At 42.9% G+C, this 16,155-nt stretch overlaps 1 protein-coding gene across 1 annotated transcript in view; it reads left to right on the top strand.

Annotated features, from left to right (window-relative positions):
• LOC143104502 (semaphorin-3F-like) overlaps positions 1-9,122 on the top strand; it is a 138,021-nt gene extending 128,899 nt beyond the window's left edge. The window contains exon 18 of the mRNA XM_076268601.1: positions 6,656-9,122. Coding sequence (XP_076124716.1) covers positions 6,656-7,129 — 474 coding nt within the window. The 3' untranslated portion in view covers positions 7,130-9,122. The remainder of the gene's footprint in view (positions 1-6,655) is intronic.
• The last annotated feature ends 7,033 nt before the right edge of the window (positions 9,123-16,155 follow it).

Genomic DNA, 16,155 nt, shown 5'->3' with positions numbered 1-16,155 from the left:
GTCTCCCCTGCACACATGAGAGTTATTATTAGCCTACTGCACGTCTCCTCTGCACACATGAGAGTTATTATTAGTCTACTACACGTCCCCTGCACACATGAGAGTTATTATTAGTCTACTACACGTCCCCTGCACACATGAGAGTTATTATTAGTCTACTGCACGTCCCCTGCACACATGAGAGTTGGTCAGAGCCGTGCCACTGGAGGAGGGGCCGCTCATATACAGTGGGTAATGCAGATCAGTGTAGTGTAGGCTATGTGTAGTGTAGGCTATGTGTAGTGTAGGCTATGTGTAGTGTAGGTTATGGGTAATGCAGATCAGTGTAGTGTAGGCTATGTGTAGTGTAGGCTATGTGTAGTGTAGGTTATGTGTAATGCAGATCAGTGTAGTGTAGGCTATGTGTAGTGTAGGTTATGTGTAATGCAGATCAGTGTAGTGTAGGCTATGTGTAGTGTAGGTTATGTGTAATGCAGATCAGTGTAGTGTAGGCTATGTGTAGTGTAGGCTATGTGTAGTGTAGGCTATGTGTAGTGTAGGTTATGGGTAATGCAGATCAGTGTAGTGTAGGCTGTGTAGTGTAGGTTATGGGTAATGCAGATCAGTGTAGTGTAGGCTATGTGTAGTGTAGGTTATGTGTAATGCAGATCAGTGTAGTGTAGGCTATGTGTAGTGTAGGTTATGGGTAATGCAGATCAGTGTAGTGTAGGCTACAGTGGGTCCCAGTTAAGTTTGGACGGGTCCCTTCATGAATCACGCACCCCATTTTCTCAGCAGAAATGGCACAAACTGCAGTTGACACAAACAACCACAAGGTGTCACTTGGGAGTTCTGCCACTACTATTTTTGATGCGACTTGACTTAACTGCTTCCATGACGCAGTGAGCCATTACCAAACATATATGAGAATACAATAGTGTGAGTTTATATATCGTATACCCTATTTGTCACGGTTACTTATAGATGTGATAGTGTAACGATAGCACATGAGACTTTCAGCGGGGGCACGGGAACTTAAATTGATCACGGTAGTTTAAGCTTACACTTAAACATACAAAACATTCTAATATGAAAATGTAGATGCAATTGTTGTGAAATGGTGTAGCTCCTTTAAGAAAGCACTGTGCGCAGGGATGGAAAGAGAGAAAGCGAGAGGGGATGTGTGTGTTAGAACTTAGATGCGTGTGGAAAAAGTAGACGTGCTGTTGAGACTGGAGCGAGTCATATTCAAAATAATGCAAAAAATAAATCCACAGATAAAACCAATTATCCTCATTCATTGCAACCGCAGCATGCCTGCTTGCCAACGTTCAAACGAAAAAGATATCAAAGCACCTTTTGCGTTTGAATGTAGTACGATTTTTTGGACAAATGATTTAGCTACTTAATTATAGCATGCACACCAGCAATTGTTGAACATTTACCTGTACAAGACAGTAGCCCAGCCTAACGAGCATGTTGCATGTTGTAGGCCTACTGTAGACATTTCACTTAAATTGCAACCGCAACATGCCTGCTTGCCGACGTTCAAACGACAATGAAAAAGATATCAAAGCAACAAGACGGTTGAGTCTGAATGACACAGACTCATATTGCTCCTCATAACCATCTATAAAAAAAGTGTTTTTTATTTTCTTTTTGAGCACGTCCGAATCCCAGAACATAACGCACCTTATAATAGGCTCGAGATATAATTCCAAAGGGGGCAGATAGGGGCCTACTGCACTTAAAACTTCACAAACTTAAAAAGATTGAACGAAGCTTCCTGAAATTTTAAAATTGCGATCAGTGACTGGCATCGGGTGAAGCTTTTCGAAGTTGAACAGGCTATTAAAAACTATTTGTGCACCTCAATATCACAGGAAAGACTGGGCTCTCTCTTCTATGAATTGAAAAAGACGTTATGCTACCTGTAAACTGGCCTATGATTTCATTGCTGAGTTTGCAGCAAAGCAAGACAATGTTTTTTCAGAGTCAGGATATGTCAGTGGTCAGAGTCACAGAGTCAGTGTCATTTATTTGTCCAATGTTAGCCTACAGACCAGTTTCCATAGTGCACATCTTATCAACAGTTTGAATGTTGTGTGTGTTTCTGCTCATTGACAAATACCGTTCAGCACAATGATTCATGCCCAATTAATTTCCCCTGTTAAAGTGTTCGCCTTTGTTACACTATTTGGTTTCGTGATGTAGCCTATGATAAACACCATATGGCCAAATATGTGACTCAGCTAATGTTATAGGCTATACAATTTCCCCTCTTAAAGACAAGCTGGTGTAGCTTATTAGACTAGGCTACTAAAATGCACCGACGGTAGCCTTGGCTATGTGTAAAGTAAGCTATCGCATGATTTCATGCACGTAAGTTCATGCATCTGTCAAGTTCGAACAGGGCCTAGCACCATCTGTCAATTTCGCACAGGGCCTTGCACCCCCTTGCGACGGCCCTGCAGCTCCTCCTAAGACAGCGAGGAAAAAGTTAAAATACGCGATAAACCCGGGAAAAGTTGACAGGTTTGTTTCGGTCCCGGTGATTATTTGTGAAATTGTGCAAACGAAGGAAGGTGTCGTATGCAAGCTCCCAAATTGACTTAGTAGCCTACAGAAGGCATCAATAAATTCTTGGGACTGGGGAGGGTCATGCATTTTTTCTCAATCACTTTGGAGGGTCATAGAAAATTTTCTTGCTGACGAGGGAGGGTCACGTCTTTTTTGACTAACGCTCCCAAAACTCCTCCGGTAGCCCCTTAAATAAATAACGAACAGTCCCTAATTGATTATAGCCTGTAGGCCTACACCAGCAATTGTTGAACATTTACCTGTACAGGACATTGACAGTAGCCCAGCCTAACAAGCAGATGTTGCAAAAGACATCAAAAGACGCAATTAATCAGAAATAAATAATGTAATCTGCATCGCTTTATTTAACAAACTGCAAGCAACAAGAGGGTTGAGTTCGCTGTGAGGCCAAACCCAAGAGCAGAGCCTATCTGTTAAGGCATTCGATAGGCTATATGGTAACGAGCTGTGTGCGCCTGGAAAGACAATAGAAGATGCTTTCTGAATAGCACAGCAAAGACGGCTCTGGTCATCCCATACCCTCCCCCCACTTCCTGTAGCCTACCATTATGACTTGTTGCCGTTTTGGGACATTAAGCTTTTTCACGTTAAGCCCCCCTCCCCCACCCCCTTCTTTCACAAGCAGTGGGGGAGCGCGGTAACCTGACCCTAGCCAGATGAATTTCGCTCCGCCTAGCTCCACTCATCCATCTGGAACCGATCCATTGAAGTGTTGCTTCAGAAGGCTGGGCCTAATCAAAAAATGCTTGCATATGATTGAATAAGCCGCTTGTCCGTCATCTATTGACGTGCTACTTCAACCACTCACATCGAAGCCAACCCGTGACGCTAATAACAGTCTCACAGTCGCTTCTACGCTATGTCACATCTATGAAACTCCCGCCCTGCGTCCTGATTGGCTGTACCATAAAATCGGTTGCAGAAATCACTCTCAATGGAAGAGGTCCCAGATGGATGTGAGTGAAGCTAGGCGAAGCTAAGCGGAACGACATTCATCTGGCTAGGGTCAGGTTAGGAGCGCGGGGCACAAAGTAACACTTTTTGGTAGACAAAGGAGGGTTCTCCGCGCTTCTGTCGTTTGGCCACAATCCGGTGCAACCAGGCCAGGACAGATATTTTAGAGAGAAGGAGAGACGCCGGTGCAGCTCAGATGTCTTCTTCATTTTCTTTATTCTTTAGTAAAAGGTGCAGAATATTATTAAACTTTGACTAATGTTTCGATGTGTCGATGTTTTTGACTAACGAACATCGAAACGTTAGTCAAAGTTTAATAATGTTCTGCACCTTTTAGCCTACTAAAGAATAAAGACAATTAAGAAGACTGAGCTGCACCGGCGTCTCTCCTTCTCTAACACTTTTTGGCTTTGGCTAAATATTTCTAAAATATCTAACATCGTTAGTGTAGTAAAACAAATCAGAACTATTCACGAGGTTTCTGGGCAGCATATTTATGTTCTGTTAGCAAGCAAACTTCACATGACTGCCGAGAAAGTAGCCTACTGCCAGCTGACGAAGCTCTCATTTTAAAACATTACTGAGAGACAGGCACTGTACAATCAAGACATCTTGCCACTGAATCCAAAACTATGTTTAACATTATGTACAAAGCTTATAGGCTACAGTGGACTAGCATGTTACAGGGGCTGCTAAAAACACAGAGAAACGCACTGAAAACTCGGCCAATCACAGCCCTTGCTGTCGAATGCGCCGTCCGGTTCGACCGTGGAACGCCACAGCGGACTATGCTGCCCCCAAGCGGCTGCAGTTGTACTTACATTTCACCATTCACCATGATCGTGAATGAAGTGTCAATTTTTAACGGGGACCCACTGTAGCGTTCAATCGTGCCTGAAAACTATTGACGGTCTCTGTGAGTACATTCACAGAAGATTGTAGTGTGGCAACAGATTCCTGGATTAAAGCAGAAATGTCTTCCCTCAATGAAGCTCGTTGCTTATCCAGCTCGGTCACAAGCTGGCTCATGGATACACCGTCTGAGGCTGAAGTCGTTTCAGTAGCTGCATTCGCCATATTAGCTAGCTTGCCAGCAACGCTAGTTCGTGTTGATGAATGTGCTGTAGAAGCAGTCCTTGGCTTACTCATGTTGAAGTTTCAGTAACCTTTCGATAGAATAGTGATATATTCAACCCGAGTCTTTTAATTATAAGTCTAAATGCCGAAAATTGCGTTTTTAAAGGTTTAGATGAAAAGTTAAGCTGGGAGCTCAGCCTACACCAGGGCTCTACAGTGCGCCCATTTCACTTGCACATGCGAGTAAAAATGATGGCGTGCGAGTGCAAAAAAATATTTAGGCGCACTGGTGCGAATGACTTCTAACCATGTCAATGTTTGTCTACAAAATACAGCGCAACATCGAGAAACATTACTGGTGCAAACCATAGAATCACGTCGCGAATGCAGCATAAAAACTACACCTCCCATCAACGTTAGCAGTTTTGCGTTGTGACTCGCTAGTAGTCGCTTCCATCAAATCCAAGAGCGCGCAGAAAAAGCGGAAAGTTAGACTAGCCAGCCAAGATGCAAAGATTGAAGAAATTAGTTCTTCTATCCACCGAAGTCATCGGATATAGGAGGAACAGGATGAGATTCTGAGAATGCAGTGAGAGAAGGTAAGGTAACCTAACATGCCTTTTAACCCAGTTGACGTATTGGCTGCAATATGCAAAATATAGCTGTAGCGAACAGGCACAAAAGTAGCCTCCCGTAATACTCCCATTTTATTCAAAGGTAGAACGCTACTGACAACTCCAGGCTTCCACGCATGCTTGTTTGTTTACACCGAATACAAGCTGAAGTGCAAAACGAAAGTAGGTCTAACGTTTGCCTACTGCCCCCATCAATGCAGACATTTCAAATAAAAATTGACTGTTTTAGTAGTAGTATTAGGCAGTGTGCAGTCAGAGGTCACCTATTTGGATTAGCTACAGATGGATTCACAAATAAATAAATTAGCCTACATTTGGCAGGATACTTGATATAGGCTAAATGCAAATATGGCAATGTATTATATTATTTTACATTAACAAAATGTAGGAAAATAGAACAGACTGAAAATAAAATAGGCACTGATCTTTAAAATCCTGTGTCCTGTAGCCTAAATGTTGTCAGTCATTCTTAATATTCGCAATTGGTGCACTGGCATGTTTAACTGTTAGCTGCAGTGTAATGCTAGATTATGTGTAAGTTAAGTACAGAACTGACTGTGCGCCCAAATTTTTTAACTTGGGCACACAAGTGCTCCTGGAAAAAAAATGTTAGTGTAGAGCCCTGCCACGCCTTCAATCATTCCATTTGTCTTAAGCCACACCCATCCAAAGTGTTCCAATATCTGAGGCCCTCAGCAGTACAGCTTCACAAACCCATCCTACCTAAGCTACGACCACACCCACACACTCTAAGCCCTGGCCTACACGCAGCCTATCTCCGCATGGCCCAAGCGGAAGTCCACTTATAGGTTTTCTGAAGAGATCTTTGTTATGCTAGCTGACGTAAGTTAATGTGCTAATGTTAGATAGTTGGCTGACAGACTCATTAATCACATTAAAGGTGTTTTTTAGGCTAAAACATTTTTTGTCACATACAGCAAACATCTCCTCACTATGCGCTAGCTGCCTGCTGCCTGAACACACTGTAAAAAACGCGGATCTGTAGACAGCCCAGGCTCCGCATCGCTATAGTAACAACACTCTGTAGACAGCCAGGCTCCGCATCGCTATAGTAACAACACTCTGTAGACAGCCCAGGCTCCGCATCGCTATAGTAACAACACTCTGTAGACAGCCCAGGCTCCGCATCGCTATAGTAACAACACTCTGTAGACAGCCCAGGCTCCGCATCACTATAGTAACAACACTCTGTAGACAGCCCAGGCTCCGCATCACTATAGTAACAACACTCTGTAGACAGCTCAGGCTCCGCATCACTATAGTAACAACACTCTGTAGACAGCCCAGGCTTCGCAAAGGGCAACAAAAACAAACTTGTGCAACCAGCACCACTACGTTACTATGACATCATTATAGTAACAACACTCTTCCTCTCCCCCCCCCCCCAGGTGCGGTCCGACGGGCGAGTTCTGAGGCTGGATCAGGGTTTGCTGTTGCGCTCGCTGCACCTGGCGGACGCAGGGCTCTATGTGTGCAGCGCCACCGAGAACAACTTCAAGCACGTGCTGGCGCGGCTGCAACTGGTGGTGCTGGGCAGTGGGGCGGTGAGCGCCGCTCTGGTGGAGAGTGGCCAGACTGCACCCCCCCTGCAACCCCTGGCAGGACAGTACCGCGATCTGCTGACCATCCTGAGCCAGCCCGAGATCGGCCTCATCAACCAGTACTGCCAGGACTACTGGTCGCTAGGAGACCCGCAGCTGGGCGGAGCCAGGGAGGAGCTGGGAGAGCAGAGGAAACCCAGGAGTCGCCGACATCATGGGGGGGAGGGGCCTCACCACCACACACACCCACACAGGGAGGAGTCACACCATCACCACCCACATCATAACTCTGGAGGGGCGGAGTCCCCACCCACATCATAACTCTGGAGGGGCGGAGTCCCCACCCACATCATAACTCTGGAGGGGCGGAGGCAGAGGAGTCATGAGAACTTCAACTGAGAAAGACTCCAGTTACCCATCAAGCCTAAACAAACAAACAAACAAACAACATAGAAGTCCACTCAACACTCTCATGCTCAGTATTTATTGTCGGCTGTATATAGTAGCATTTGGTGAGATTCTTTCTACCACAGTAGAGGCTGTTTGTGTATAAGTGTCATATGGTCAAATATTGTTCTTGTTTTTATCACTGTTGTAAGAAATCTCATGTTCATGGTGTTTTGTATAAAGTCTTGTGGAGTGAATAAGTGGGGAAAGTAAAGGGAAGCAGACATGGGTAAGAGAAGGAGAGCACGGTGACTCAGAACACTGCTCCGGAACATCATGTCAGAACACTGCTCCAGAACATCATGTCAGAACACAGCTCCTGCTCCGGAACATCATGTCAGAACACTGCTCCAGAACATCATGTCAGAACACAGCTCCTGCTCCGGAACATCATGTCAGAACACTGCTCCGGAACATCATGTCAGAACACTGCTCCGGAACATCATGTCAGAACACTGCTCCGGAACATCATGTCAGAACACAGCTCCTGCTCCGGAACATCATGTCAGAACACTGCTCCGGAACATCATGTCAGAACACTGCTCCGGAACATCATGTCAGAACACTGCTCCAGAACGCCACTTCAAACCCTCTCTGCTCTGAAAAACCACACTGTGGAACCCTGTAAGCAGAGCATATCCCAGGCCTTACATGACATTCAGTTCCTTAGCTTCCATCGTTCTCCTATCAGTACAACCCCACACACCAGCACAGACGTCTTGTGCCACCACCTAGTCAATACCTTCCGCTTCTATTGCTGTCTCCGCCACACAATCCAATCCATTGTTTATGGAATGCAGATCAATTGAAGATTTCGACACGAAGATTTCAGGGCAAATGACCGATATGGACCAATATGGACGCTCAAGGACGCTCGTGCCCAACACTAAACCTGTGCATGAGTGGTCATCTGCCAATCAGCATGTGAAACACCATACAATAGATTCTCTCCACTAAGCCTTTTAGTGCCTCTCGTACAGAGGTCTGGTATGTCCCAAAGGCTTCTGTCTTTTCTAATGTCATCCTTTGCTTTTGTGCACTGTTGCCGATGTCTGGGCCTATTCTGAAGTGCATCTTTATTAGGAAGATATTGCTATGCTAAGATATTGATATGTGTAGTAGTCATCAGATGTCGTTATCCACAGACAGGGCTGTTATTGCTCCTATATGTGTAGTGGTCTAGTCATCAGATGTAATTATCCACAGACAGGGCTGTTACCTTTACTTTCACCTGGAAACCTATGTAAAAGTGTGAGTTGTAAAACCATTAGGGCCCAATTTAGACTAGTTTAGTCACTCCTCAATTTGGACTAGTTTAGTCACTCCTCAATTTAGACTAGTTTAGTCCCTCCTAAATTTAGACTAGTTTAGTTTAGTCACTCCTCTATTTAAACTAGTTTAGTCACTCCTCAATTTAGACTAGTTTAGTCACTCCTCTATTTAAACTAGTTTAGTCACTCCTCAATTTAGACTAGTTTAGTCCCTCCTAAATTTAGACTATTTTAGTCACTCCTCAATTTAGACTAGTTTAGTCACTCCTAGTTTAGTCACTCCTCAATTTAGACTAGTTTAGTCACTCCTCAATTTAGACTAGTTTAGTCACTCCTCAAGGCCTCCTGGAAAGAGCAACACTGCGACTTTGGAAACTATAAATCGTGTGTGTGCAGTGGTAGGCCAGTAGCCTGTTTCTAAACAGATTCAGCCTGTTGTTCATTATATCAGAACTGAGCATTTATTCCTGAAGGAAAAATAAATACTACATTACCCATAAATCATTCCAAAACAGGCAGTGATTGGTCTATAGCGCACAGGCACATTTGAAAGCCGTGGACTGCAATAGACCTCTCCAGAATAAGTCCCGCCTCCGTAACTTCCGTATCCATCCAACTTCCGGGCGTGGATTGTCTATGGGAAATAACATGGCGTTTCGAAATATCATACCGGTAAAACATCTCTAGGTAGCGAAGTAGAAAAAGCTGGTGGGCAGATTGGCCTACACACTTCTGCCATCTAGTTTCCACTGGGTTTTTTGATTGTCGGTGCCGTTTCAAGTAGTATAGTCTATAATATACTACTTAAACGGCACTGACAATCAAAAAATCCAGTGGAAACTAGATGGCAGAAGTGTGTAGGCCAATCTGCCCAGCAGCTTTTTCTACTTTGTCACCTACAGAGTTTGACAGGTACGATCTTTCAAAACGCCATGTTATTTCCCATAGACATTTGACGACCGAAGGTTGGATGGATACGGAAGTTAGGAGGCAGGACTTATTCTGGAGAGGTCTATGAGCATTTATGCCGTGGACTGCAGTGATTGACATGTTTGTCAGAGAAGAGGTGGGAGGAGGAAGTCCAACTGAACCTCATCACAGGGATTCATCACAAAGCTACAGTTATGATATCCCATCATGCTGGTGTTGGTGTGTGAGTTGTGTAGTTGAGGGCTTGGGTTGGTATGAGTGTGTGTGTGTGCTCCCATGCAATGGGGCGAAGTATTAAATGTTAACCAGAATACTGGGAGGTTATGTTGTTTGTGCATGCTATATTTATGTGGTAGCTGTTGAATTACTGGCTGTTGTATGTGTCAGTGTTCAATATTTATTTGGGATTGGGGAGGGGGCACACCCGCACAATCACCTCTAGCAGAATTCCTGACCTGCACCCCCAGTGCCCCCCCCCACTCCATCTGCCCCCCCCACTCCATCTGCCCCCCCCCCCACTCCATCTGACCCCCCCGCTCCCCCATATGTAATGGAATGCAGCGTCCTCTGTACAGTTGGTGTTTTTTGGCCCCTCCAGGATTTCACAACTCTACAGTTTCACAATCTCAAGGATTTACCACAATTGCGGACTGAACCTTTTTTTATTACCACGGTTATGGAGTCCTCTCCATTATCCATCCCCACTGATTGGATTTTCTGCAGGAATTCTCAATAAATGCAGTTCAAATTGTGGTGATGTTGAGATAAATAAAAGCAGTTCCTTGTGGCCGCAACAATCACAACAAGCCCTTGCAAGATCCTGGAAGCCTTTACATTGTTTTGTGTGTTCAGATTGTCTCCCTTTCCTGTATGGGCACACATGCTGTGATGACCTCTAGATGACCTCTAGGTGACCTCTTACTCACTGTTACAGTTGCTAATAAATGAAAGCTCTATATTTCATTAATACCATGTTATGCCAGTGATTGGGACTCAAAGCTGATGCTGTTCTGTAGTTGATATTGTCAGGATCTTATCTCACTCAATACAAGTTCAACAGATATTATGGGTGACACATGAATGCAAACAAATGGAGAATATGTCCCCATCACTGGGGAACTATCAGCAGAATTATCTAGTGGTGAATTGTCTGAATTGCAACTACCTGAATACTACTCCACTTCCAAGGGTGAGATGCGATGGCACTCAAGTGGGGTAAAAATATCCACTCTAGATCAAAGACCCTCTCTAGATCAAAGACCCTATTTAGATCAAAGACCCTCTCTAGAGCAAAGACCCTCTCTAGATCAAACGCCCTCTCTAGAGCAAATACCCTGTCTAAAGTAAAGACCCTCTTTAGATCAACTGCGCTCTCTATAGCAAAGACTCTCTCTAAAGCAAAGGCACCCACTACAGCAAAGACCCTCTTTAGATCAAATGCCCTTTCTAGAGCAAAGGCCCTTTAGATCAAAGGTCCACTAGAGCCAGTGCTTGGTTTTTCCTTTCTGGGCTACTGTAGAGATAGTGGCGCAAACACAACAGTTCACATTTACAGGTAAGGATGCCCTAATGAAGCATACTCTGAATATAGGTAATTAGGCCCCAATGAAGCATACTCTGAATACTATTCATTTACAGGTAAGTATGCCCTAATGAAGCATACTCTGACTACTATTCATTTACAGGTACCGTAAAACTTCAAATAATCGCCGAGTCCCTAAGAGACGCCTGTCTCTTTTAAACGCCTGGCGTGGCTACAGGTTTGGGTTAAAGGCCGGTCTCCAGTAGAGGCCTGGTCTGTTTTTTGGTTTCGGGTTGTATTTAATGTTCTAAAACCCGTCAGATCGTCTGTTTAAAGATTTGCAATGACACGAAACCATTACAGAAAGGAGGTTACAGCAGTGTGAATTAGATGTTGCACGTTGTTACAAGCCGTCGCAAAGTATTCACATGTCTGGTCACAGTTGCAAGGTTTTAGAATGTTGCATCAAGTTGCTGCGAATCTCGTTGCGAATCTTGGATGAGATTTGGGCTTAAGTATGGCGCAGACTGCGCACGTTATGATTAGATGGCATTAAAAGACTGCGGTGGTGAAAAGCTAGAGTTCCAAATTGTATAACTTTTTTTCCAATATAAACTATGCCTATATGTCCGACTTCGTCATCATTCAATTCATCCCTTGTGTTAATTTGCGGATAGGCCGATGGTAAGCTTGTTTTTATGCTGGCAACAAAACCAGAACGTTCGCGAACGTTATTCTTTATTCTAAATGCCATGGCGATAAAGAGAAAGAAGTCAGAAAAGGAATTTACCTTAGACTAGGCTATATCAGAGCCCGTCTACGGACATTCTCTGGCTATATAACCTACTGAAATAGGTTAATGATGTAAAGTCAAGTGCGCTTGTATGGGACTGGTGTGTGCGCGCACAGTTTTTATTGATGAGTCGGAGTGGCAAGTGCTGCGCATAGTTGCAGTGGAATGTGGCTGTCCAGGGCATTATAAAACTTCTCACTTTTAGACCTACTCATACACGGCGGTGAAATGGCGTATTTAGCTGTCTAAATTCGAATCATATGCTGGGGGAGAAATCGTCGGACATCCATGATTATTTTGTTATTCAGCACCCCTGGTCAAAAATATGTTCCCGTACTCCTGGAAGTAGGCTATGATTTGAATGTAGACTGTTGTCAAATTTGGCAAATACAAAATGGGAGAAACAGTATGGTTCATGCTCTCTCATGCTGTTTCATTCCTGCCAAAAAAGGAGGGAGAATGAAACACTAAGCACGTTCCACTTTTGCATAAATCATTCCTGAACGGTTTTGGTCAGGGCTGATAATGCAACTGTATTTGACAAAGGACCGATATAGGCTATTTGCCAGTGACAAAATATGAGCTTTCAGTGTGATGCGATCTCTTTGTAGATTACGTTTAATTAAAACGTGTTTCATCTGTTCGGCTATCCTGCTATTTGGATCTTACTGTATCTCACTCAATGAACAACATCTCAACACTAAATGAATGATGACCCGTAATTGTCATCAGATAGCCTAGTCATATAGGTAGACATTCAGTGTGTTTGAAATAATTAATTCGATAATATTTTCCATCTTTGCAGAGGAAAAGTTTTGTGTAAAGGGAATTAAAGGCCTGTCTCATATAGACGCCTGTCTCTAATACTAGCCGGTGCAGTTTGGCGATTTGGGAAAATAAAAGCCCGGGCTATTATTTGGAGTTTTACGGTAAGTATGCCCTAATGAAGCATACTCTGAATACTATTCATTTACAGGTAAGGATGCCCTAATCAAACATACTCTGAATATAGGTAATTAGGCCCTAATGAAGCATACTCTGAATACTATTCATTTACAGGTAAGGATGCCCTAATGAAGCATACTCTGAATACTATTCATTTACAGGTAAGTATGCCCTAATGAAGCATACTCTGAATACTATTAATTTACAGGTAAGTATGCCCTAATGAAACATACTCTGAATATAGGTAATTAGGCCCTAATGAAACATACTCTGAATATAGGTAATTAGGCCCTAATGAAGCATACTCTGAATACTATTCATTTACAGGTAAGGATGCCCTAATGAAACATACTCTGAATATAGGTAATTAGGCCCTAATGAAGCATACTCTGAATACTATTTTCCATTTCTGCCAATAGATCACCTTAAATGAGAACTCCGGCCATTTTAACACAGAGTTCAGTTGATCATGTTCACAGAATACTGTTGGTCGGAAAAAACATGAAAACAATCTGATGTCTGACGGCTAGTGGCTAAAGCAGCCAAAGTGCCTACAAGCTATGCGATGGGGGCATGTACTTAACTGTGCCTTGGTGCCTCCTAACAGGGTCCTTACAATGAGACCACTGTGCATGTTCAACCCAATAATTGTGACGATGATCTATATTTAGAATATATAAACATTGCAATGCTGAATCATTGTTATTTTGGTCTTTGTGGAAATGGGAAAAGGCATGAGTTCGACTTCCCTCTCTTGTGTTCACTGTCCTGTAGATACTAAATACGGGCTGTTTCTCAAAGTCAAGGATCCTCAAGGAATCTTGCTCGGTAGAACTGAGCCCTTCAAATCCTTCAAAGATGAGGCAAGGCTTCTTAGCTTTTGGAAAACACACAATGGGACAGACTAGCGAGTGTGTAGAAAGCTGCAGGTGTGCGTTTTGAAAATCATGCCTCCTGCCCACTTTTTTTTTGAAAAACAATGAATGCACCACTGTCATTGTACCACGTCAATAAATTAAATATTTATACAATTTATATTAAATGTTTATAAACATGTTTGATTTGTTTGCTTAAGTAAACCACAGAGCAGCAATCATTAAGCAAATTTGTAAAAAGAAAGTTGTACTAATTAGCTCTTCATCGCTCTCATTTAAAAGGTTTAAATACCTTTCCTAAATGCCTTCTTTACATGATTACGGTGTGAGAGTTCAAAGTTGTCAAATGACCTGAGCCCATACTTCATTTAGGCTACTTTACATAGTGACAATAGGACAACGTTTACATGTAAATACATAGTGAACTGTCTTGTTTAGTACAGATTTTACATCCTCCATAAAAGTGTGCACAGGATTGTGGGTGTTCTGAGCTAACCTGGCCCTAGCCAGATGAATTTCGCTCCGCCTAGCTCCACTCATCCATCTGGAACCGATCCATTGAAGTGTTGCTTCAGAAGGCTGGACCTAATCAAAAAATGCTTGCATATGATTGAATAAGCCACTTGTCCGTCATCTATTGACGTGCTACTTCAACCACTCACATCGAAGCCAACCCGTGACACTGATAACAGTCTCACAGTCGCTTCTACGCTATGTCACATCTATGAAACTCCCGCCCTGCGTCCTGATTGGCTAAACCATAAAGTTGGTTAAAGAAATCACTCTCAATGGAAGAGGTTCCAGATGGATGTGAGTGAAGCTAGGCGGAGCTAAGCGGAACGACATTCATCTGGCTAGGGCCAGGTTAGTTCTGAGCACGATGAGGATATTCACATGGATCCTTGGTAGACTTTGACGGACGCTTGACATGTTGCCATGGGAACAGTACTTCGGCTTGGTAGACTTTGACAGATGCTTGACATTGGAACAGTATTTCTGCAGAGTTCAATGACGTACAGTAGCGGTGACCTTAGGAAACGATGCCTGTCATTTGAGGGCTTGTTAATGAAATGTAGATGTACCCACCTCAGCCAGCAGAGGGCAGTGTGGCTGGGGGCAGCATTCTACATGGCTCTCTGCCAGAATAACATTACTGGCCTTAAGTGGGACCACTGTTTGACGTTGTCGGCCCTTTTCCAGATAGGCAGAGACCTGATCTGCTGAGTCATCAGAAACGGCCGTGCAGTGGCACCTGATCTGCTGAGTCATCAGAAAGGGCCGTGCAGTAACAGCTGGTCCTTAAGTGCTGCTCAGACCACTGATCTGTGAAAACAAAATTAAGCAATTTCAGATAAGGAGAAAGCCAATTTACTTGGATACAAATTTGCAGAGATTCATAAAGGTAGTCATATGGATGGGTGTTTTAAGAAAAGAAAGATAGAGATTCTAAATGCTAATAAAGACATTCTTAATTCCAGAGAGGGAAATATGTCTATATTAGATGCTGAATTTAATTTATCAGAACTTAAAATGGCTTTAGGTAATACAGGACAGTCTTCACCAGGATGTGATTACATATAGGCTAGTGACAATGGCCCCACATTTTTGAGATACCCCTACCGGAGGTAGAACTAAACCCAACAATGTTTTTCCTCATCTCTAAGGTCTCCCATATATGAAATGGATTCTTGGCTAAAAATATTTTACTGCTAAGATTGTTAAATTAACAGATATTGTTATACACTCCAAAACCAAAAAAGGACTAAAATATAGCCTGTCCGTATGGGAGTTAAGGCATATAAACTAGTGCAGATCAATCACACAAGCTCTGAGAACTTTGAAACTTGGCATGTGTGTAGTCAGGAAGTTGCTTTACCTAGTAGAAAAGACTGGATGTGAATATCTTGATGTATGGAATGAATAAAGACATGTAAACATACACCTAAAATAAGTGGACATGTAAAAAATGAATATCTATGCAGAATGTTTTCATTTACTTTAGCTGCTTTACCAGGGATTATCTTAGAAACACATATGATGGCTTGTTGGAAGGGTGGGGTTGTACTGAATCCAACAATACCAAATATATACATATAGTATGACAAGTTAGGGTGTTCTGTCACTCAATGTATGAGGTGTCCAAAATGAAACACTGGCAAAATACAGTCTCAAGTCCAAATCACATTATCAGTGGTGAGAAGAATGTTGACAAATTCATTGTTACTGCAAGGTAAGTGCTGCTCTATATTTACATTTAATAATGATACATTTCATATGAAACACAGATCCAATTGAATCAGGTTAAAATTGGAATGGAACACCTTTATTAAAATATTTACATTCACTTGCATTTTGTTTTGGTCAAGTCATTACTGAATAATGGACAATAATATGGTTAGCTTTTGTCTGTCCAGACCAGTAGTGGACATTAGAGCCTACACTGCTTACTTCACCCCTAAGTAGCTAAACAGTTAATTGTAGAAACTACTATCCCTAACTAAGAAAGTACTTAGCCCTCTGACCAATGTTGCATGTGTAATTGAACTTAATTTGCATTTCAATGA

Source organism: Alosa pseudoharengus, unplaced genomic scaffold (genome assembly GCF_046254945.1).
Source record: "Alosa pseudoharengus isolate Yale_2024_CS ecotype anadromous, Long Island Sound unplaced genomic scaffold, YU_APseudo_1.1 YU_APseudo_1.1_scf_5, whole genome shotgun sequence".
NCBI classification, from domain to species: Eukaryota; Metazoa; Chordata; class Actinopteri; order Clupeiformes; family Clupeidae; genus Alosa; species Alosa pseudoharengus.
Note: the sequence above shows the minus strand (reverse complement) of the source record. Positions and strands in the feature narration are given on the sequence as shown.